The sequence below is a fragment of the Drosophila virilis genome, chromosome 3 (genome assembly GCF_030788295.1).
Source record: "Drosophila virilis strain 15010-1051.87 chromosome 3, Dvir_AGI_RSII-ME, whole genome shotgun sequence".
Taxonomy (NCBI): Eukaryota; Metazoa; Arthropoda; class Insecta; order Diptera; family Drosophilidae; genus Drosophila; species Drosophila virilis.
This window is the reverse complement of record NC_091545.1, coordinates 13,256,883-13,278,688: the sequence shown is the minus strand read 5'-3', so window position 1 is coordinate 13,278,688 and position 21,806 is coordinate 13,256,883. Positions and strand designations below refer to the sequence as shown.

The following is a 21,806-nucleotide window of genomic DNA, read 5'->3' as shown; positions in this document are numbered from 1 at the left end:
TAAATGTAATTAACTATTGTAGACAATCATGTTAAAATTGTAATTTTTCTATAGTTCACTGAAGTCGATAAATTAATTGTATAATACCGCATCTCTATTTGTTCTCATGGGCAATGGCTGCTGACGCTTTACAACACTTGCTCCAAGAGGGCACATATGTTTTACAATTACGCTTTGGTACATTATTCGCGTTGTAATTTCACAACGACTTGTGTTTGTTTGCTGGCTACATTTTTCAGCTGATAAAAGGAAACAACATAAAACTAAATACAAATTAATATTATCACCGAGAGAATGCCAGCCAGGAGAAGGACTGCAACACCGTCCACAAGCAGCGGCAGCACGGAAACCAGTCCACAGACAGAAGATCCCGCGTACAAGTTGAAAAGAAAGAAGAATAACGAGGTAAATGTAAATAAAATGATCGATAATGTTGCTAGCCTAGATGAGCGACCCCCTAAAATAGCATTTCCAAAAATATTAACTGTATGTTTATTTTTAAAGGCAGTGCAGCGAACGCGTGAAAAGACGAAAAAAACCGCCGAGGAACGCAAACTGCGAATCGACAATTTAAAAAATGAGAACCTAAAACTACGGGCAAAAATTGATTCAGAAAAGCAGCACATTAAAACACTGCGGGAAATGATTGTGCAGGGCAAAAAGAATGAAGAACAGGATCGCCTTATTGACGAGATATTGAATAAATCCACGGACGACGAAGACGACGAGGACATCAAACCAAAATGACTAACGAGCAATTGTTCTTAATATATCTAATACTATTTACATATTTTTAAACAATTCCCCTCTACTAACCGTCATAGACATCGAGCTTTTCCATGTGCAGTGAAAAAACTTCATCCATTTTTGGTTGTTAAATGTAATAAACCAACGCGTAATGTAATGTTAAATTCTTTTGTAGCTTGCGCCAATATCCCGTTACGGCTGCTCAGTCTTCTGGTCTTTGTTGTTGTTTCTGTTTTGCTCACTTCCGTCTCACACTGCTGGGCATTGATTTATTGCACTTTTCATGTGTGTGTATATATATATATATGTGTGTGTGTGTGAGTGTACACGTTATATTTAGTCTTCACTAGTTAGCTGAATTGCCGAGTATTTATTTCGTATATGCGTTAATACTTTTGATAATCTGCCGAAACGGAGAAATCAAAACTGAAACTTTAACATATAATTAACACCCCGGCTGGTTTTGACAGCAAGTTTTAGTACGAGAAACGTCACATGCCAAATTCCCAATGCCAATTGCATAGCCTGCTCTGAGTTTCAATTAAATGACAGCTTTAATTGACGCTGTGTGTCGGACTAGAACGAATTCTGTGCTTCTGTAATCACAAGGCTGGCCATGCCATTTACTTATTTGTCTATTATTCCATTTATATTTCACGTAACTTGTTTTTGTTGCTTTGTTGTTGCCCCATGGCCAGTTTACAGAATCGGACGACAGACAGCTGTTACTTAACAGTGCACCTAACAGTGATCAATAAAACTCAAATTTCTTAATGTTTAATTCATGAGCAACAACTGTTGTTGAATTTATAGTGCAAAACATTCTTAATATTATCGGCTTGTTACAATACTGTTTTTTTTTATGTAAGTAAAAAGTAAAACTAGGTTTTTTGTCATTTGCTTTTACAGTGCTGAAAAATGTCATAGCCAAAAAATTGATTAGGGCTGCATTGAAGTAAATGTCGATAAATTTAAGTACGTGCGCCGTCAAAGATCATTTCAAACAATTCAAATTTGTGTTTTTTGTTCTTTTAGAATGTTACAAAATTTAAAACAGTAATAATGCTGCTGCCCTTGAATGATTTTGTTCCCTATCTACACGCCAACTCCAAATTCTACCTGCTGAAGCGTCAAATTGCTGAGAACGGAACAGAGACGCAATCACAGCTATTTCAAGTGTTCCGATCTGACGTTGAAGGCACGCGATATCTCACCAACGATGAGCTCCGATAGGGAAGCATTAGGGTTCAAGGACAACGCAACTAAAGATTACATTGTGGAAGAAACCAATGATGCTCCAAACCATAAGCCAAAGAATCTTCGCGGCTTCCGAAAGTTCTTTCCATTTATCTCTGGAAACAAATCCACAGTTCAGTCAAGTAGGAAGCGCACGGATCAAATAGAAACACCTCTCGACGACATTGATATACGCAAGCTGATAAGTCTATATTCGACATACGAGAATCTGTACAATCCGAAGAACCCTCAATATGGCAATAAGCAAATTGAAAATATTTACTTTTCAGACATGGCACGCTCGTTCCCAAGCCAAACAGGTCCACAAATCCAAGCTTGCCTGCAGGAGCTGCGCCTGTCCTTTGAACGTGAATACGCCATCATTGAGAATGCGCGTCGTCGTTATGGCGAAATTTTGACGCCCTCGATTAAATACTACAATGAGTTTCTGTTTCTGGTGCCCTTTATAAATATCAACTTTAACGACACCGACGAAGCGCTGCCATCTGAACAGCCGATAGACCCTGATGGGCAAACAGCCGGCTGTGGGCCCAGCAAAATACGCACCTCTTCTAGCAAGGCGTGGAATCCGATGGGCTTGAGCTGTATTAGAAATAAATACATTGTTAATGCTTCGTCTGCGTCTGGCATGCAATTCTTTAAAACGAAAACGAAAAACAGAGAGCAATCGGACAGCATGAGCTCGAACCCAATGATTTTTAAGCCCTCGCGCAAAGGAGAGCAGCCGGTACAGGAACAATCAGGACCGGAAGCGCAACAGCAGCCAATGATGCTAGAGCAGCAGGGAACTCAGCAGCCGCCAGAACAGGCTTGGCAACAGCGGTCGCCGCAGCGCATGTCGCAGGAACAGCCGCCTGGGCTACAGCAGCCGCCGCAGCGCCTCTCCCAGGATCAACAGCCTGAGCAACAGCGGTCGCCGCGGCGCATGTCGCAGGAACAACAGCCTGGGCAACAGCGGTCACCGCAGCGCTTATCCCAGGAACAACAGGCTTGGGAACAGCGTTCGCCGCAGCGCCTATCCCAGGATCAACAGCCTGAGCAACAGCGGTCGCCGCAGCGCATGTCGCAGGAACAACCGCCTGGACAACAGCGTTCACCGCAGCGCCTATCCCAGGATCAACAGCAGTCGCCTAAGCGCCTGTCGCAGGACCAACAGCCTGGGCAACAGAGGGCGCCGCAGCGCTTATCTCAGGAACAACAGCCTGGGCAGCAGCAGTCGCCGCAGCGCCTGTTGCAGGAACAACAGCAACAGCGGCCGAGCGATGCGAGGCCAGTTGATGCGGAGCAGCAAAAACGAGCTTTGACAACAGAGTCTCAGCGGCAGTCGATTCAGCAAGAGGAAAACAATAAACGTGCTTCGCAAGCTGGGCTAGAGGAAAGTTGTGAGTGTCCAGCTTATGAACAACTAGCTAGTTCAGGAAGCTATGAATGTAAAGCAGTCTGTGTTCAAAATCCGCGCTACAAGTGTATTGCAGTCATTAAAGCGCCAGAACAAGCGGACAATAGTGAAGATGCCCCAATGTCGTGTGTTGAACATAAGCACGACACTCGAAATGCGGGGAGTTCAAATGGCCACTCTCGTGTATCTCGGGCAAGTCATGAATCACGTAAATCTCAAGACCCGCGCGGCTCAACGCCCGAAACTCCTAGAGACCAGCAGGTGGACATGCTGCTCGACTTGATAAGAGCGGAGCTTGAATTCGCTCCCGACTTCATTTTCTTCGATGCCAAGTGGCGCATTATTGAAATCCTCCGTGAAGTAAACAAACGTCAAATGATTCACAAAAGGGGTGATCCGTCACAATGCACGTGCGGTCCAAATGAATGCGATCCACCTCCAGATCCAAAAAAACCCGGACCATCCCGGCTGGCCCACCTTAAATCCCAAGGCTGCCCCTATTGTGCCAATCCACGTAGGCGGTAAAATCGTCACTTTAGCTCGCTTATCAACCAGTTTTTCGCCGGCCCTGACCAAGTTTTGTTAGATAAGAAAGAGATGTGCCTTGTCGCTTATCGCCCGACAGTCTTCCCGCAGCTGCAATCCAAGATGGAAGCACTGTTGAGCAGCTCCAAGCTGTTTAGACATTGGCCCAGCATTCTGCTTGGTTTACTCGTCGCGCTGACCATTAAATACATCAATAACTATCGAAAGCGATTTACAAGGACAAAGACTTCGATCTGCGAATATTTGGAGGGAGAAGAGAATGTTGCGGGTAGCTCTTCCACAGTTGAATTCACACTGGCTGATTCTGGCATTCAGCCCGTCTTGGAGGAGAAGCCACATGTGCCATTTGTACCTGGCCTTAATCTTAATCCCAGTGGCGGCAAGCGTTTCTACGAGCTGATGCATGGTCGCCGCAGTGTACGTGCTTTTAACGCCAACATTAAGCCACCAATAGACGTCATAGAGGACTGCATACGCGGCGCCGGCACGGGGCCCAGCGGCGCACACACCGAACCCTGGACGTTTTGTGTGATCGAGCAGTTGGCAGTGAAGCAGGCTGTGCGCGAGATCGTGGAGCACGAGGAGCAGATCAACTATAGCACACGCATGCATGCACAGTGGGTGACGGATCTGCGACCCTTGCACACGAATGCAGTCAAGCCATATCTCACGGATGCGCCCTATCTGATTCTTATCTTTAAGCAAACGCATGGTACCACAACAGATGGACGCAAGAAGCTGCATTACTATAATGAAATATCAACGTCCATGGCTGCCGGGATATTACTGTGCGCTCTTCAAGCAGCTGGACTTTGCTCGCTAGTCACAACCCCCCTTAATTGTGGGCCTGCTTTGAGACGTTTGCTCGAGAGGCCAACGAATGAGAAACTGTTAATTTTGCTTGCTGTTGGTTATGCGGAAGACAATTGCAAGGTGCCAGACTTAAAACGCAAAGAACTGCAAGACATTATGGTTAAATATTAAATTGTTCATGCCAAAAGATCTCAAAAAACACAGTAAACAAATTTGAATCTGTTTCAGTATATACTACATAGCTATTTTTAATACTAAGCATTAGGCAAAATGCTAAGATGCATACTAAGCTTCAGGAGCACATTTTAATAATTTGTGGTGGCTTGGCCGATCCGCTTCTAAAACCTATCGATTGCATGGCTTCTGTAAGGGATGTCAGCTGTTTTATCATTTACTGTGAATGGCCACCGATAGGCCAAGCCCTATCGATGTGTGAGTATTATAATTATTTTAATTTTGCTAACTTATTCCAAAACCGTACAAGAATATTAACGCTACTTTGAATTGCGGCACGGAAAATTATTTTCTTTACATCTTATAGTAATAGTTATTAAAAACTCGATCGTGCCCGTTCACTAAATGTATCATCGATACATATAAAGCGTTGTCACATATCGATAACAGCGCATACCAGTTCATTTTATAAATAACTTCAATGTGTTCGGTCGCGCTGTCGGGAAATTATCGAAATTACCAAAGAACCCAATGAGTTAATAAATAAATATTACAATTTGCTTTAATGCATTTGTAGTTGCAGCCGTTCGCGTACAATGCTGGCTGAAATATACTTAATAAATTATTACAAACGTGTGCTTTATTGTCGATGCAACAGCAAATAAGTGGCAAAGAATGAGAGCGCAAAGCAGATGGCAAAGAGCGTCGCGCCGCATTGGTGTTGGTTTTATGTGCGTGTGTGTATGTGAAGTAGAAAGCGGCGGTAAAAACTTGTAAAATCCACACGTATGATACATACATATAATAAAATTAAATCTTTTTTAATACCGCCAAAATCGATTTCATCGTCAATTGGAATTTTAAATAAATCAGGCCTATTGCACTGTAGAATCTGCAAGTCAAAACAAAACAACCGTGAAACGTAGCCGAAAAACGCCTGCGTGTTTGTATGTGTGTGTACGAGCGTAATAAGAAAGACCCATAGCAAAAAAAAAAAAAAAACGAAAGAAAAATAGTGCATACGAAAAGCAGGCGCAAAACGCAATTGATGAAATTTGTGATTATCACAAATTCGTATTAACAAATGGTTGAATAATATCTAAGCCAAGGGTTTAAAACAAAATAAAAAGCAAAAATATATACAACAATTTATTATATATATATGCAAATAATAAAACGCCTGGCATCCAACATCTTTAAACGTGTTCAAACATAATTGTGCTAAATTGTTGTTGCCGACATATTTGCGCCTTTTATTGCTCTGAGGTGAGTTGTAGTTGTTTTTTTTTTTCAGAGTTTTTTTAGTCGGTGCTTGTGTCCAAACTGTACTAGAGATGAGCGCGTGATGCATTCGTGCCTGTGTATAAACAAAACACACTTCGACCAAATGCAATTATTGTAATTGAGTTTATTACTTTACAATTATACAAATTAATACCGAGTTGGTCTTCATAAAATATTAAAATCTAGTGAACTCGGGTTTTTTTCAAATATAACAATATCGATAAAAAAAAATAATAATTCTGTTCGTTCTTTAAATTTAGCCGACACGCGCTCATCTCTAGTCCAAACTGTACCATATTGTTGACTAACTGGTAGACTCGCAAGAGAGAGAGAGAGAGAGAGAGCGCGTGTTAATTTTCGATTGCACTCTACAGCTCCCTCTCGCCCGTTCGGCTCCTAAGCGACATGTTTATCAGCTGCTGTAACTCGCCCTAAACAGTTATTGCAATTAGCATCTACAACTTGCAACGTAAAGCGTAATACGCCGAAGAGATTCTGTCACTTAAAATGAGTCGCCTACAGAAACAGCAATCACAACAACAGCGCAACCAGTGCGAAATTATAAGTAGCAACACCAGCGGTGCAAAGAGCAGACGGAAACAACCCCCGCCAGCACCTCCGCTAGCCGATAGTGAAATGCGCTCAGCACAGCTCGTCAATGGACACACGATGACGGCGAACGGTAATAGTAAGACGACCAAACGACGACGACAGAGTGATGATGAGCCCTTGCAGCACTTGACCAACGGAGTCGGCAGCAAAAATCCGAAATTGAAGCATCAGCAAAATGTCGTGGAGACAAGCAGCAGTTCTGGGACCTCCAGTGGGCAGCGGCAAATTAACAACGGGAAAGCTATCAACCACAACAACAACAACAATAATAATAATAATAATAACAACAATAAGAAGCAAAACAATAATGTTAGCAACGCAAACGGGCGGCAATACAGCAACAACAACAATAACAATAAGAAGAAGAAGCAAAACGTAAATACCAATACAGCAACAAGCACACGAATGGAATACAGTTACCGTAATAACATATCCACAATACCGACGCCGCCCTCGCCAGCCTCACCGGCCTCTCCGCCGCCCCAGAATGCTGCGGCAGATGTTGTATGTATTTCGGATGCGGAGAGCGACGAGAATGAATGCATCGAATATTACGACCAAGAAACGGAGGAGGATAGCGACCTGGAAATCGATGAATCGCCCACCACTAGCAACAGCAGGCAACCCAAAAACAACAACAATGCGGCGGCAGCGGCTGCAGCAGCAGCGGCGGCGGCAGCAGCAGCAGCAGCAAAAGCAGCTACGCCACCCACAACATATGCAATGCCAACTAGCAACAGCACGCCATTGGATCTAGAAAATGAGGCGCATCAACGGGATTTGGAGAACGTGACCGACCTGCGTTCGTATGGTGAGTAAATGCTTTTCAGTCTAGACTCACTTGAGTCTACAATTGATTTGCGGGGAGTTGGGGAGGTAATATGGCCTGGTCAATGCAGCGGCATCGACCTCGTCTTCTATCAATCCTTTTGAAATGGGGCACATGCATTCAACCTTGACACACTTGCGCAAACACATACACATGTGCGAGCGTAAGAATGGTATTATTTGGGTGTTTGTTGCGTTGTCCCACTGCAATTCACCCCAAATCGTAACTCACCTGAACTCACCACACCACGAACAACATTTCACATTCAGACTGTTTGGCTATTTGCATATATAGGTGTGTGTGTGTGTGTGTGTGTGTGTGTGTGTGTGAGCATGGCCATACATACATATAAGCAATTGATTTACTTGAACTTGACAATGCAACTGTCCCAGCAACAACTATATGCATATACATACACATATTTATCTAAAGCGTGTTAGCCTTTGCGTCTTATTGTCAATTTGTAATTTACATTTAACAGTGTGTAACAACTTGACGTCAATTCGGAGAGCATATATGTATTTCTTGTTGACCTCCCCCTTTACGCTGCAATTTGTTATAGTGCGTGCAGCAATCAACAGATCGTGAACTAGCTCTCTCACTGGAGAGCGCTAATATACTCTCCATAACGGCTCTTAAGTGTGTGCGTGTGCTTGAATGCGTATGAATGTCACGAAGACAGCTGTGCGCTTTATGTTGTGTACAGCACCGCACCCGATTTAAAAAGCATCTAACATACGAACTTTTTTAACAGCGTCAATAGCTCATTTACATGGATCTGTCAGATAAGCATGTTAATAACATAACTTCTTCGGATTGAATTTGAAGCATGTTATTTAAAATCCAAGATACTTAAATCGTTTTTACGACTTGTAGCTGTTTAACATATTTTTGGAATACTTATTTTCACATTTTTCGCGTTCATTAAACTTTGGCTAGTCGACAAAAAAAAAAAAAAAAAACAACTGAAATCGCATTGAGGTTAAACAGTTTAAAAGCCTGCTAGGAAAATACATGCATATGTTTCTATATATGTACATATGTACGAATATGCACGTTTGTATGTAAATATATCTCTCAACAAGGCCAAAAAGTGATTTTTGAATGTTTTGCGGTTTAAAAATAAAGTGTATTAATAAAAAACTTATTAAATTATTTAATTTATAGATGAAAAGCTTGAACATTGTTTAATATGCCATTTTTTATGGTCATTTCGACAATTTTAAGAGAAACATGTTTTCAGTAGGTTTCTGGCTCCATTGCATTTTTTTACTGTGATTGTTGTTTGTAACACAATTCCGGAAAATTCGAAGAGATACTGTAAACAGTACACGAGGCTGTTATGATATCCAGAGAATTGCTAACAGAAATATTCATGTTATAGTGTTTCTCTACTGCGTTGTGTTGGATCAATAATTTTGCTAGCCATTCAAAAACATATTTTTGTTGAAGTGTTGTTTGTTTGTTTTTAATGTGCTCGGCCACCCAAGAGAGGCGAAAATGCTGTCACTACTAAGTTCATTGGACCCTTCACAAAAAACAAGTGGGAGTACATACATTTTCGGGACGTGTTAGCAACTTGGGTTTATTAAAAAATATATAAATAATATAAGTAACTGGTTTATTGAAATAACAAAAATTAGCAAGGTAATTTCATTAACCTCTGGTTTGTGTCAATGTGCTGAGCATATTTCACAACAAGTTGAAATTTCGATTGAAGCCAGTAGAAAAGGGGGTTGAATGCACACGAAGAGCTGTTGATTTTGTTTACCTTACTTTTCTCTTGTATAAGTATTCCAATATTTTCGAAGAAATGACTAATCCTATGAAACTGGCACGAAATAAAAAGGCCGCAGGTTCAAGGACAAATGTCCAGCAATGGCATTCAACTCGCTCTCTATCTATCTTTTGCTGGTGCGCTCTCTTCTGTCTACCGCAGGCTGTTTGTCAACTGCGGAGTTCATTTGGCAAATGTTAGCACTGTGTGTGGGAGTGGAAGGGGGAGAGTGAGAGACGGCAAACATGTTAGTCACTTGGGAAATTTGATTAAATATGCGCGCAGGTTTGTTTGCACACAATTTGAATATTTTTTGTTGTTGTTGTTGTCATTTTCCATGCCCAATGCACAAATGTCGTCTGAACGCGTCACTGTAACTGTAAATTGCCAAAATGCGAGACAGGGCCAATGAACCGTTAAGTAGGGAGAGAGTTGGCTGGCAGGTTGCCTCTGATTGGCTGCTGCGCCTTCTTCTGCTCTTGCACAGACGTTTGACGTTCTCAGTGGGTCAGCCACCTGCTGCAATGTCGCCCGACGCTCTTTGTTGTTGTCCTTATGACATGTTAATACAAGTACTTTAATATGCCCATATGTGTATGTGTGTTATATATGAATGTTGATAGCACAGCGAACACAAGTGATAGTTCGCTCTGTATACATTGCAATGCATACACTTTTATAGTTTAGCTGCTTGTATCAAGTGTCGCACGTGCTGCTCAGCTGCATACCGAATTGCGATAATGCTAATCACATGCTACATAGTAAACAATTGTGTAGTCTACACAGTCGGTGTGTGTGTGTGTGTATATGTACATGCATCGGTATGTGTGGCCATTATCGTTTTTCAATGTGTTTAGCTGTTGTCGTCTTTTTCTGTTTTGTCTTTCGAGCTTTATTCTTAGTTGTAAGTGCTCTCATTTCTTGTGCTAATCAATCTGCATTTCAATTTTTCGTTCGCAGTCAAACTTTATAGCGATGAGCGCGTGAGTTTAAACGACTTTAAAATCATTCGCGTGCTTGGCACGGGAGGTAAGCATTAAATAACTGATCAAACTTATATCAAGTTTATATAAACAATTATTTCTATTTTCCCTGTAGCTTATGGACGTGTTTTCTTGGTGCGTAAACTGACCAGACACGATGCAGGCAGATTGTATGCCATGAAGGTTCTCAATAAGATTACAGTAGTGCAAAAGCGTAAAACGGCTGAGCATACAAAAACTGAGCGTGTGGTAAGTAAAATGTACAGTAAAGAGAAATGCTCAAAGCAAATTAAGAATAAAAAAAAAAAAACATAAGAAAGCCCAAATCAAAGTTTTTTTTTTTTTGTTTGCCATTGCATCTTTCCCTTGCCATTTAACATGATCAAAAAGCGCAGATAATTGAAACAAAACCTTTAGTTGCTGCACGTACACAGAAAGATAAAAAAGCTAAAGGAAAGCAAAAAAGAGGCGGTAGCCAAAAACTTTGTAAGAATCAAAGCGTGCTCGTGTCACACGTACACACGTACACACACACTCGTACGCTCACCGCTCACTTAACTTGTTGCACCGGCAAAAAGCTAACGGATTACCAAAGATAGTGGTGGACACAAGTAGAGAGAGAGAGAGAGCCAAAAGAGAGCTGGCTGATCTACTACATGTGTGTATGTGTGCATGTATTCAATTTGTGTGTGTGCTATCCACAACCGGTTAGCGGCATTGAAAATAGAAAACCGAATGCAAAACTTGGTTAAATAACTGCAAACAGGTGTAGGTGGTAAGCGAGAACAGGAGAGAGAGTACAAACTGGGCAACAAGGGCAATTTTCGGCGAACAATTTAAAAAGTGTACACTGCGTTAACTTGTTGTCTTTTTACATACAAACGCGACGCACACACACACACACACACACACACACACGCATCTTACATTTTTCAAGGTACATAAACAACAACGACGAATATGACGCTTGTGCTACTAACCTAGATATTGACATAGTTAAGCAGTATACATAAGTGTGTTAGTGGCAGGGAGGAGGGGTGGGGTAAATAGGGCAGGGCCGAGGAAGTGGAGGCCTATGTACCGGCTGTAATATATATAAATTTCGTGCTTACGCTGGCATCGCTGTTCGCCCTGCGTTATGTATTGCTGTATTGTATTGTTGTTTTAGCCAAAAAAGGAAAGGAATAAAAACGTGAAATGTGAAAGTTGTGTATGCAACAAGAGATGCTTGACAATTCTCTATGAACGCAAAAAGAGAAAGATGAAGTAATCTCAATATGAAATTAAATTGTACCACAAATATCTTTTCACTTTTACGCCGCCACCAAAACACCTACTACATATGCATATGCATATATATTTAAGAGCCGTAGGGCAATTGTGGTATGTTTGGGATATTTGTGTTGGGGGAAATTCCCAAACAGCTGTTGTGTACAGTTAGCTCCTCAAACGTATATGGCAACAACAAAACGCGCACAACTAACGAGCGCCGAACGCAATTTATAAACAAAGCATATTAAATAGTAAGCGTAAAGATAAGGCAAAAAAAAAAAGCTTTAGAGCAATGTGGCAAAAGTCATCGGCAAAATATTCGATAAGCGGCAGTGCGACCGTTACTTTTTGCCTATAATATATTCAGTAGAAATGTTATCAGTTTAAATACAAACATACTAGCAAAATGAAAAAACTAATGCAATGCTCTTTTAATACTTTAGGTTCTGGAAGCGGTGCAGCGCAGTCCGTTTCTGGTTGGCCTACACTATGCATTTCAGTCATCGTCGAAGCTCTATCTAGTGCTGGGTAAGATTTAAATGCTCCAACATTGCAACATGGCCTATTGACTTGGCGTTCTTTGCTTTTGCAGACTTTGCCAATGGCGGGGAACTTTTCACACATCTCTATCATGCGGAGCATTTTGAGGAATCGCGTGTACGGGTTTACATTGCCGAGGTGGTGCTGGCGCTGGAGCAGCTGCATCAGCTGGGCATTATATACCGTGACATAAAATTGGAGAATATTTTATTGGATGGCGATGGTCATATTGTGCTATCCGATTTTGGCCTGTCCAAAATACTCACCGCCGAGAATGAATATCGTGCACACAGCTTCTGCGGTACATTGGAATATATGGCTCCGGAAATAATACGAACTGGGCCGCCGGGTCATGACAGTGCCGTTGATTGGTGGTCGGTTGGTGTTCTCACTTTTGAGCTACTGACGGGCGCCTCACCATTTGCTACCTCGGATGGTCAGAGTCAGCAATCGGAGATTTCACGTCGCATACAAAAGGAACAGCCCTTGATACCATCGTCGTTTAGTGCAAATGCCCGTGATTTTGTGCTCAAGATGTTGGAGAAGAATCCGAAGCGTCGACTTGGCGGCAATCATCGGGATGCCAGCGAGATCAAAGACCATCCGTTCTTCCATGGCATTAACTGGCAGGAGCTGCGCGCCAAACGCCGCAAAGCACCTTACAAGCCAACACTCAATGCCGAGGATGATGTGCAGAACTTTAGCAACGAGTTTACGGATCAGTTGCCCGAGGATCCCGAATGTGATGCACCGCCCGCACGCATACGATTGTTTCGCGGCTATACATATGTGGCGCCCGAGCATTTGGAGCAAATGCGTCGCGACAATCGCTGCCAGATTGAGTACTGCAATCCGGATTTGCATGTGGGTTGTTATAAATTTCTCATTTGGAAAATTTAAACTAATCAAATCGCTTTGCAGAATATACCCTCACGACCAGATGATCTAGAGTTGGGCACGCGGACTGTGAAGGGCGCCTATGGCACCTGCTATTTTGTGGTGGACGCTTCGGATATTGTGTTTATGGCAAAGGTCATACCGCTGTCCAAGTTTCGGGCCTCCGAAGTTGATGCACTTACATCATGCGCCTTGGACACGCACTGTCACCGTAGCATCGTGAACTATCATGGCACGTTCCGTGACAAGTGTGAGGTGTGGATAATCCAAGAATATCTCTGTGGCGAGGAGCTGGCCACTTATCTACAGAGCGCAACACTCGACGAGAACAGCTGCCGCGACATCTTTCTGCAGCTCGTACAGGCTGTGCAGCATGTGCACTCCAAGCATTTTATACACGGGGATATCAAGCCGGAGAACATAGTGTTCGTGAGCCGTGACAGCATGGATGTTAAGTTGGTGGACTTTGGCAATGCCTGGTAAGAACCAAACGCTTGCTAATCGCCTTCAAAGCATTAACTTACCAACAATTCATTGCAGCTACAATAGTCGCTTCCAGAGCTGGCGGGACAAGCCGCGCTACACTGTAGACTATGCGCCGCCGGAGCTTCTGAAGGATCCCAATGTAGTAACATATTCGCCAGCTGTGGATGTTTATGGTCTTGGCGCGACGCTCTATACAATGTTTGTGGGTCATGCGCCCTATCGCCTCTACCTGGGCGACTGTGGTCATGGCCCCGAGGTGCATCATAAGCTGCGTAAACGCATCGAGAAGGAGTCATTCAATCAGCGTTCCAAGCGCTGGTTAAATGCAAGCACGCAGCTCAAACAATTGATCAGCTGGTGTCTGCAGAAGGATCCAGCAAAACGGCCCAAGTTAAGCGATATATTGGACAGCGATTGGTTGCAACAGAATAACGATCCCGATGTAGACATAATACCACCGCCCGAACAGGTTGTGGTCGACTTGAGTGAAGACACCATGGAGCAGCCAGTTGAATTGTCCATCAAGCAGGAACACCAAAAACAGTTGCTTCTCATTATGGAACAAAGGTCGGCCGCAGAGATGCGCATTGGTGTTGATTTGCCTGTCGGCGAGTCGACTGAAGAGCTGTCAACGGATCCGACGACCAACGAGGATGTTATGCAGGGCATCTTTGATCCGGACTTTGAGGCGCTCACCGATTTCCATGGCTTTGACGAACTTGCGCCGCCACTGCGACTGCCCTCTGAGTATTACACTGAGCTGCCGCTCCCACATCCACACGAGTGCAATGTTACTAACAATCCAGAGCCCGCAGCCCTTATGCTGCCACCAGCTGCACGACCGTCGCGTGCTTTACCTCCAATTGTCTCGCCGGCTGAAGCAAATAAACGACCACGCACTCGGCAACAACGCCGTACCGAACTACGAGAAACAGCGGAAACGCCGCCGGAGCAGGAGGATTCAAAGGCTGGACTGTATCGGTTGATACAGCAGCTGCCACCACTGGTGGATGTGTTGCCTGTGGCCAAGCCAATTGCATCGCCCACGAACAGCCGACGCTCGCCGCGTCCTCTGAACGATCTTTGTGGCTTTGGCAAGGCGAAGGGCACATGGCGCAAATCGCGCGCCAGCTGGCGTCACTTCTGTCTGCTGCTCAATGGTGTCCAACAGGTGCTCAAGCATCGTTTCAAGAAGGAGCGACGCGTCTACTGCGGTGTCACAATCAAAGCGGAGCGTCTGGACGAGGCCTACGAGAAGCCATTGATATTCCCGCGACCACGTCCACCGGCGCAGCGCAAGGCCAAGAAACAACCCAAAGTGCCACGACCACCCACACGTGTGCAGCCAGAGCGAGCGCGTGCGCTGCGCCAGCGCTATGTGTTTGAATGACACTCACTGGAACAGAAGGCCGAGCCGGTGGAAGTAACAACTGTCATCGACGAGGAGGAGCAGCGGCTGCTGCAGGCGGTGCTCGTAGCGGCCAATGGAAGGTGGACGGAGCGGCAAATGCAACGGCTGCAGCAGCGCAGCTGACGGCAGATGAGCGAATTGACTCTGACTTGGACAAGGAAAACGCTGGACGGAAGACGATTACGACGGCGCAATCAGATGGTAACAATTTAATAAACCTATACACCCATATGGACACACGCAAACACACACACACACACACACATACATATATATACATGCATAGATGTGAAGATGATGTTTAATGTGGGCCTAACGGATCATTGAGCAGCACCAAAGATCCTGTCAATAGAGATTTAGAAGTTGTTATTGTGTAAAGTTTAAGTATAAGTTGAATTTGACTTCGATTAATTATTGGAATATTTAACTCCGCACACACACACACACACACCTGTACACAACAAAACAAGTTTCGTTGTTGTTGGATTAGTTAATTGTTTTTTATAGCGTAATGTACAAAGTCATAAGCAAAAAACAAACAAAACAAAAAAAAAAGAAAACAATTTTTGTAAACTCTTGAAGAAAAATGGTGGCAAATGTAAATTTGGTTATTGTAAATTTTGTTTGGAAAATAACGTATATTACAAAAGAAAAAGGCATACAATTTTGAAAATTAGTTAAGTGCAAAGATAGTTAATTAAGCTATTTAACGAAAGGAGATCTAAACGCGTACACATATTAATAGTCTTATATACATACATATGCATACATATATAATATTAAATATTACAAATAATAATACGCTTTAAGTTGTGCTCTATGTTAAGTTTAGAAATAATTGTTAAACAGGCATGCCAACCGCAGCAACAACAATAAGTATAACATAGAACATTGAAAGTGAATTGTTTATGAAATTTACTTTTTCATATTTCCATCGATACATCTGCTCGATGTGAGCGATATATTATTTAATTATGTCAAATCTCCTATTTATGATTGACTCTTCAAGCATTGCTATATAATTATTATATAGCATTCTTTTAATTTAACTTTACCTACAATATATTGTTAACTTATGTTTTCTTTGATTTGTTTTATGCATTTTGTTTTGTTAGCTAAAAGAAATGAAATTGAAATTTCCCCAAATCTCCCCAACACACAAAACTTAAGAGCGTTTATCATCTGTATGAATTAAAATGAAATAAATGTAAATGCAAATATCAAAAAAAAAAAAAAAAAGGACACCAATTTATATTTGGTTTGTTTTTAAACTCTGACAACAACAAAAACACACATATCTACATATTTTTTTAAATTGAAATTAATTGATAATTGAAATTGTGGAAAGGCGAAGAACAAGAGCTCATGATCCCGAAATTGTTTAGTGTAAAGCGATTAACATTTAATAATATATTAAAGTTGCCTTTTAACAAGTTGCCTTAGAAAACAAACAACAAAATATGAAAATGTTAAACAAAATCTCCAACAAAAAAGGAAAAGAAAAGAAAACATGAATTATCGCTTAGAGGAAGCCAAAATACAGAATGCGCTGGCTAACAAATACGAGCCAAGCGTTGTTAACGAGTTATGCAAGAGAATTTTTACAAACGTAGCAATAGTCTATAAGGTTCCAATAGAATATATATACATATATATATATATGTACCACAACACCCAAGTTTAAGCAACAAATGAAGGGACGTCAACAATTAGTTACAAGTTAAGATCAACAATCAAATCGCATAGAATATCTTATTTTAGCATACGATACGGTTCATCTATAAGAATAGCATATTATAATTATGAGAATTACGAGTTGCGAAAAGTTCGAGGCGTTGGTTTTAGCTGTAAAAATGAGAATATAAAAACCACATATTAACTTGCTAGCGTATAAGTCACCAAAGTTTGTATATAAAGTTCAAATAAAACATTTCAAATATCAATTTTAAGCGATTTCAGAAAGTCAACAAGTCTCAAATTAGAATTATCTATGAATTTCAATGTTTGCAAACACATAACTTTTAATTAATCAGTAGAATCTTTATAATTTATAACTATATACGCCAGTTTCCTATTTCTTAAAAATCCTTTGATTTTATTGTCAGTCAAGTATTTCGCACGAAGCGATGTAAGTGCTATATGTGTGTGCATGTGTGTATGCATTTATGTATATATGTATGCCTTTATGTATATATATATATATACAGCATGCATGTTTGTTTTCTAATACACAAACGCAAGCCAAACTTACTTGTCGCTGTACAGCACATGTAAATAAATCAAATTTCTGCCAAGTGCTCTCCTCCTCGATTCTCAAGAATTCAAGTAGGCTCAGCAGTTTTTCATACTTAGCCAGTAGTGTAGTGCTTTTTGTTGTTGTTGTGTTTTTTTTATTGTGCTTTTTTTTTAATGTGTTTTTTTTTTATTGTGTTTTGCGTACATACATATGTACATACATACGTATGTCCATTCATAGATACATACGTATGTCCATACATACATACATACATAGGTACATAGATACATAGGTACATATATACATAGATACATACATACATATGTACATACATACATACACATATACATACATACATACATACACACATACATGCATACATACATATATACATACATATATACATACATACATACATACATACATACATACATACACACATACATACATACACATACATACACACATACATACACACATACATACATACACACATACATACATACACACATACATACATACATACATACATCCATACATACATACATCCATACATACATACATACATACATACATCCATACATACGCACATACATACATAGGTGTTCGTATGTATGTACGTATGTAGGTGTGCTATACACCCGTCAAAAGAGCTAATTTCCTTTCTTGGTTATCGAAATGACCTGCGTTTGGTATACCTAAGACAGCTGACAAGAACCCAAAGCCTCATTGCTAACTAGTTCGAAGGACATCAAAACTTAAGTGGTTTTTGTTTGTAACTATCAAAAGTCGTTTTATTGTTTATTTATTTACACAGAATTGATAAAGCAATTTGATTTCTATATATAAAACCAGTTGCATACAGCGCTCTGCATCTCGATTTCCAGCTAATGCTTTCGTTTTTTGCCCGCTTTGGGTTTGCCTCCACCCATTTTGGCTTTGCCTCCGCCAAACTTTTTGCTTGTATAGATTTTGCTATTCGAGCGACGCTTTTCCTCCCATTTCAGTTGCTTATCGGAGGATTTGTCCTTGTTGAAGAGCGCATTACTGGTGCCCTGTCCCTTGGATTTGCCCGTTTCCTCAAGCAGCGCTGAGAAATCATCCGCAGCAGCAAACAGCGAACTCATATCTAGGAATCGATTATATATTAGTATACATAGTTTGTAAGTTAAGCAAATAACTCATACGCACCGTTGCTGTGTTTCAGTTTTTGAGCGAAGTTGCGCTCATTCAAGGTGGCATCTTTGCGTGATTTCTTTGTTTTGGGTGGCGCATCGTCATCATCATCATCTTCATCCGCGTCAGGACTGTCGGGCGCCTCGCTTGCATCACTATCGTCATCCATAGATATGGAGCCAGCATCATCATCATCATCATCGTCGTCCTCATCGTTGTCATCCAAGGGCTCCAAATCAATTGAGCCCGTCTCATCGTCCGACTGATCGTCTGCTTCAGCGCCTGATAGATCATCTTCAGCATCATCGTCCCAATCGTCATCCATATCATCATCTTCTGTTTGCTTCTTCTTCTTTTGCTTCTTTTTGGACTTGTCCGCCTGCAGCTCACCGCCGAGCTCCTCTAGATAGTTTAGTTCTCCTTCGTCGTGGTCATCATCGCCGCCTTGTTTCAGCTTTTTGCCAAAGAAGTCATCCAAATAGGACTCAAACTCATCATCGTCGACTTCGCCCTCCTTCAAATCATCATCCACCGTTTCCGGTGCCTTTTCCTCTATTTTTGGCTGCTTTTTGCTCTGCTCCATCAGCTCTGCCTGTTTGCGCTTATGCTCCAGATAATTGAATATAAACATTTCATCCTCTGTGCAGGTGGTCTTGGTCAGCGACTTAACAGGCTTGCCACGTGCTCCGAATGCCGTGTAACGCTTGTGCGCAGCGCTGGCGGCGCCCTCCATTGCCTGCTGATGGTCCAGTTTCTTGGGATTCTTAAAAGCGAAACGCTCCAGGAAATGCGGCAGACCAAAGTCACGCAACGGATCGCCATAGTAATCGATGCGTTGCTCTATACGACGGGAAAGGTAACAGTTAAGTGAAGTCCAAACGGCATACAACGGTTGCTACTCACCCAGCAGTATATGCTCGGCAAAGACCTGCACCGTGGGATGATAATGTTGGCGCAGAAGCAGCAGCTCGTTGCGCAGCGCATAGCCGGCACCCGCAAAGGCGGGCACACGATGGTAGGGATCGTATTTGCAGGCGTCAATGTCGCGCACCTTGGACGACTCGGTGGCAACCAGATGGACATGGTGCCAGGAACTGCTGCCGGGTTCCTTCTCCTTTTTCACCGTCGCCTCCGTCTGCTTCTCATCCACATCCACATCCACATCCTTGTACACCTCCTCACCATCGCTGCCAAACTTGTCCAGATCGTCAGCAGCAGCTGCCGGCAGCAGTTTCTTAGCACTGGCCGCCATTGCCGTGTCCCCAATGCCAGCAACGAGCTCGCGGCGCATGCGGAGCAGCTTGTGCAGCACAATCAGACAGCCGGCAGCCATGTTGGGCGGCGCATAGAGCGCCAGCTGCAGCAGGCGCTTCACAAACGCCTGAGCCCGTGCTACATGCTTGTCCGTGTGGATGGCTCGATGGACAATGTGCAGCAGTTGGGCCGCTGTCTTGCCGCCAATGTTGATAAGATTCAGATCCAGCAGTTTAATGTACAACGCATTGTAGAAGCGATCCGATTTCTCGGTCTTCACTGTGACCAGCTGCAGCAGCAGGCCCAGCGTTTGAACCGAGACGCGTATGTCGGCCAGATGCACCAGACGATAGATGGTATCCTGCATCTCCTTGGTCAACAGCTCCGTGCTGCCCTTGGCCGGCTGTGCCTCGGTGATAGCCTTTTGCAGGCAACGCAGAATCGCCTGCATGGTGCGGTTGTTGACGGCACCCTTCTGCACCAGCACCTTGAACAGAGCAAAGCATATGTTGACCAGCTTGGTGCAGACCTCGGGACGACCCGATGGCGCTATGCTGGACAGAAAGCACAAAGCAAAGTGCTGGGCACGCTCGGAAATGTTGTTGCGGAAGAGCAGCTTCTCGGCCTCGGCGACAATGACGCCGCACATGTTGGGATGCCGTTGGGCCACCTCGCTTAGATGATGCAGCGCCTTGGATGCTATTTTGGCAATGGGATCGCCCAGCTTGTTGACTAGCATTGTGAGCAGCATTTGCTCCTTCTCGGGCGCATAGGCCAACAGTTTAGCAGCGGCCACAATGGCAGCCGTCTTATTGTGCTCCTGACCCGTTTGCAGGCCCTGCATTAGGTTCTTGAGATACTCGTGATACTGATCCTTGAGCTCGCTCTCAAAATACCAGTAGGCGTAGATGCGACGTGTTTGTTCCTTGTGCAGCTCCCGTTTCTTCAGATGCTTCCAGTCGGCGCCGCGCGTGTGTATGGCCAACAGCTTGCGCTGCGGCGGCAGCAGCACCTCCTGCCACAGATCCGTGAGCACGGCAATGACATCGTTGCTGCTCTTGTTTGATATCTTGCAGAAGGCAATCAGGTTGGAGAGTGCATCCAGATTGCCCAGCGGATTGCTGGTCACCAGCAAGGCGCCCGCATTGGCCCGATCCTTGGCAGTGCCTTTGTGCAGGGCAGTCTGCAGCCAGCGTGCATCAGTGGGATTGCCTTCGCGGGAATATAAAATGATTGTTAGAAGTTTGACACACTTTATCAACGATTAACCTACGCTTATTGAATGTTGTCTTCTCCGCTTCAAAGGACGATTTGCATAGATTGAACAGCTCCAGCTGCTCGTTTTCCTTCATGTCCAGCACCTCATCGGTGGAGGGATACTCCGTGTGCTGCATTTAAATCATATCAGATTAATAAGCATACATATATATATTCTGGGAAAGCTTACGTACCACTTGATACCATTTCTGCTGGGCATCGTTGTCGTCTGCTTGGAACTGTTGCCTGTTCCGCTTTTTTGTGGCAGTCTCCTCAGCTTCGTAGTCGCTCTCGTTCTCACTCTCCGTCACCTGCTGCTTCTCGGCGCCGTCGTCGTCGAACTTTATGCGCTGCGGCTTCTTTGCTGGGCCTCCTTCTGGGAGTTGGTTGCTCTTTTTTGCTGGCTGCTCTTTGGGCTTCTTAGTGAATCGCGCCTCCTTCTCCTCTACTTCTGCATTGCCATCGTCGGCAAACTTAATTCTCTGCGGCTGTTTCACCTGTCCGCTTCTGTTGGCCGCATTTTTATTATTTTGTGCCTTTTGGGCAGGCGGTTGTTTGTTGTGCTTCTCGTTTTTGGGCTTTGCCAAGGCTTCGCCATCATCGTTAAAAACAATCTTTTTATTTTTCAATGGTCCATTGATTTGCATGCCTGTAGCTACAGCTGCCGGCATATTTTTGGTTTCTTTAAAGCAACTTTAGCATTAAATAAAACTCACTAACAAATATTGAGCGCTCTGCACGTGTGCTTGGAAGTGACATTCACCACAAGGCGGCTACACACAGTGTGACCGCCGTTGCGACGCACAATGAGCCGCATGAAGTTGGCTGCGAAGTCCACATTAAGTTGACTTGTTAA

General features: G+C 43.2%; 6 protein-coding genes across 8 annotated transcripts; 4 read left to right on the top strand and 2 right to left on the bottom strand.

Moving 5' to 3' along the window:
* Positions 1–72: 72 nt before the first annotated feature.
* LOC116650707 (uncharacterized) lies at positions 73–865 on the bottom strand. The gene is made up of 2 exons (XM_032435148.2): positions 817–865; positions 73–313 (listed from the first exon to the last, which is right to left on the bottom strand). The coding sequence occupies exons 1-2, from the start codon at positions 863–865 to the stop codon at positions 264–266; spliced, it is 99 nt and encodes a 32-aa protein (XP_032291039.1). The 3' UTR covers positions 73–263.
* Irbp18 (Inverted repeat binding protein 18 kDa) lies at positions 270–911 on the top strand. Its single transcript, XM_002047332.4, has 2 exons — positions 270–405; positions 505–911. The coding sequence occupies exons 1-2, from the start codon at positions 295–297 to the stop codon at positions 745–747; spliced, it is 354 nt and encodes a 117-aa protein (XP_002047368.1). The 5' UTR covers positions 270–294; the 3' UTR covers positions 748–911.
* Positions 912–1,728: 817 nt separating this feature from the next.
* On the top strand, positions 1,729–3,928 carry LOC6623813 (basic-leucine zipper transcription factor A). Of its 2 annotated transcripts, XM_070208590.1 has the most exons (2): positions 2,073–2,214; positions 2,274–3,928. In XM_070208590.1, exon 2 carries the CDS (start codon positions 2,276–2,278, stop codon positions 3,926–3,928), a length of 1,653 nt encoding a protein of 550 aa, XP_070064691.1. In that variant the 5' UTR covers positions 2,073–2,214; positions 2,274–2,275. The 2 variants fall into 2 exon arrangements, with proteins under 2 accessions (XP_032291040.2, XP_070064691.1); XM_032435149.2 differs by having other exon boundaries at positions 1,729–3,928.
* A 72-nt stretch (positions 3,929–4,000) lies between these two features.
* Iyd (Iodotyrosine deiodinase) lies at positions 4,001–4,992 on the top strand. The gene has a single exon (XM_070208591.1). It carries the CDS (start codon positions 4,001–4,003, stop codon positions 4,931–4,933), a length of 933 nt encoding a protein of 310 aa, XP_070064692.1. The 3' UTR covers positions 4,934–4,992.
* Positions 4,993–5,414: 422 nt separating this feature from the next.
* JIL-1 (JIL-1 kinase) lies at positions 5,415–16,316 on the top strand. 2 transcript variants are annotated; one of them, XM_002047329.4, is made up of 8 exons: positions 5,415–6,202; positions 6,595–7,643; positions 10,399–10,467; positions 10,537–10,670; positions 12,137–12,221; positions 12,286–13,097; positions 13,155–13,609; positions 13,671–16,316. In XM_002047329.4, the coding sequence occupies exons 2-8, from the start codon at positions 6,728–6,730 to the stop codon at positions 15,004–15,006; spliced, it is 3,807 nt and encodes a 1,268-aa protein (XP_002047365.1). In that variant the 5' UTR covers positions 5,415–6,202; positions 6,595–6,727; the 3' UTR covers positions 15,007–16,316. The 2 variants fall into 2 exon arrangements, with proteins under 2 accessions (XP_002047365.1, XP_015030678.1); XM_015175192.3 differs by having other exon boundaries at positions 6,481–7,643.
* A 1,713-nt stretch (positions 16,317–18,029) lies between these two features.
* Noc1 (Nucleolar complex protein 1) lies at positions 18,030–21,734 on the bottom strand. Its single transcript, XM_002047328.4, has 5 exons — positions 21,145–21,734; positions 20,967–21,081; positions 19,343–20,905; positions 18,455–19,279; positions 18,030–18,392 (listed from the first exon to the last, which is right to left on the bottom strand). Exons 1-5 carry the CDS (start codon positions 21,619–21,621, stop codon positions 18,151–18,153), a joined length of 3,222 nt encoding a protein of 1,073 aa, XP_002047364.1. The 5' UTR covers positions 21,622–21,734; the 3' UTR covers positions 18,030–18,150.
* Between the last annotated feature and the right edge of the window lie 72 nt (positions 21,735–21,806).

Coding starts and splice junctions, on each gene's coding strand:
- Irbp18 (XM_002047332.4), top strand. CDS start 295: ATGCCAGCCAGGAGAAGGACTGCAACACCGTCCACAAGCAGCGGCAGC. Junction 406..504: donor AAAGAAAGAAGAATAACGAG/GTAAATGTAAAT, acceptor TTATTTTTAAAG/GCAGTGCAGCGAACGCGTGA.
- LOC116650707 (XM_032435148.2), bottom strand. CDS start 865: ATGGATGAAGTTTTTTCACTGCACATGGAAAAGCTCGATGTCTATGAC. Junction 314..816: donor AAAGCTCGATGTCTATGACG/GTTAGTAGAGGG, acceptor ACGGTGTTGCAG/TCCTTCTCCTGGCTGGCATT.
- LOC6623813 (XM_032435149.2), top strand. CDS start 1,967: ATGAGCTCCGATAGGGAAGCATTAGGGTTCAAGGACAACGCAACTAAA.
- Iyd (XM_070208591.1), top strand. CDS start 4,001: ATGTGCCTTGTCGCTTATCGCCCGACAGTCTTCCCGCAGCTGCAATCC.
- JIL-1 (XM_002047329.4), top strand. CDS start 6,728: ATGAGTCGCCTACAGAAACAGCAATCACAACAACAGCGCAACCAGTGC. Junction 10,671..12,136: donor ATACAAAAACTGAGCGTGTG/GTAAGTAAAATG, acceptor TTAATACTTTAG/GTTCTGGAAGCGGTGCAGCG. Junction 12,222..12,285: donor GAAGCTCTATCTAGTGCTGG/GTAAGATTTAAA, acceptor TTGCTTTTGCAG/ACTTTGCCAATGGCGGGGAA.
- Noc1 (XM_002047328.4), bottom strand. CDS start 21,621: ATGCCGGCAGCTGTAGCTACAGGCATGCAAATCAATGGACCATTGAAA. Junction 21,082..21,144: donor AGCAGAAATGGTATCAAGTG/GTACGTAAGCTT, acceptor ATTTAAATGCAG/CACACGGAGTATCCCTCCAC. Junction 20,906..20,966: donor GAAGACAACATTCAATAAGC/GTAGGTTAATCG, acceptor ATTCCCGCGAAG/GCAATCCCACTGATGCACGC.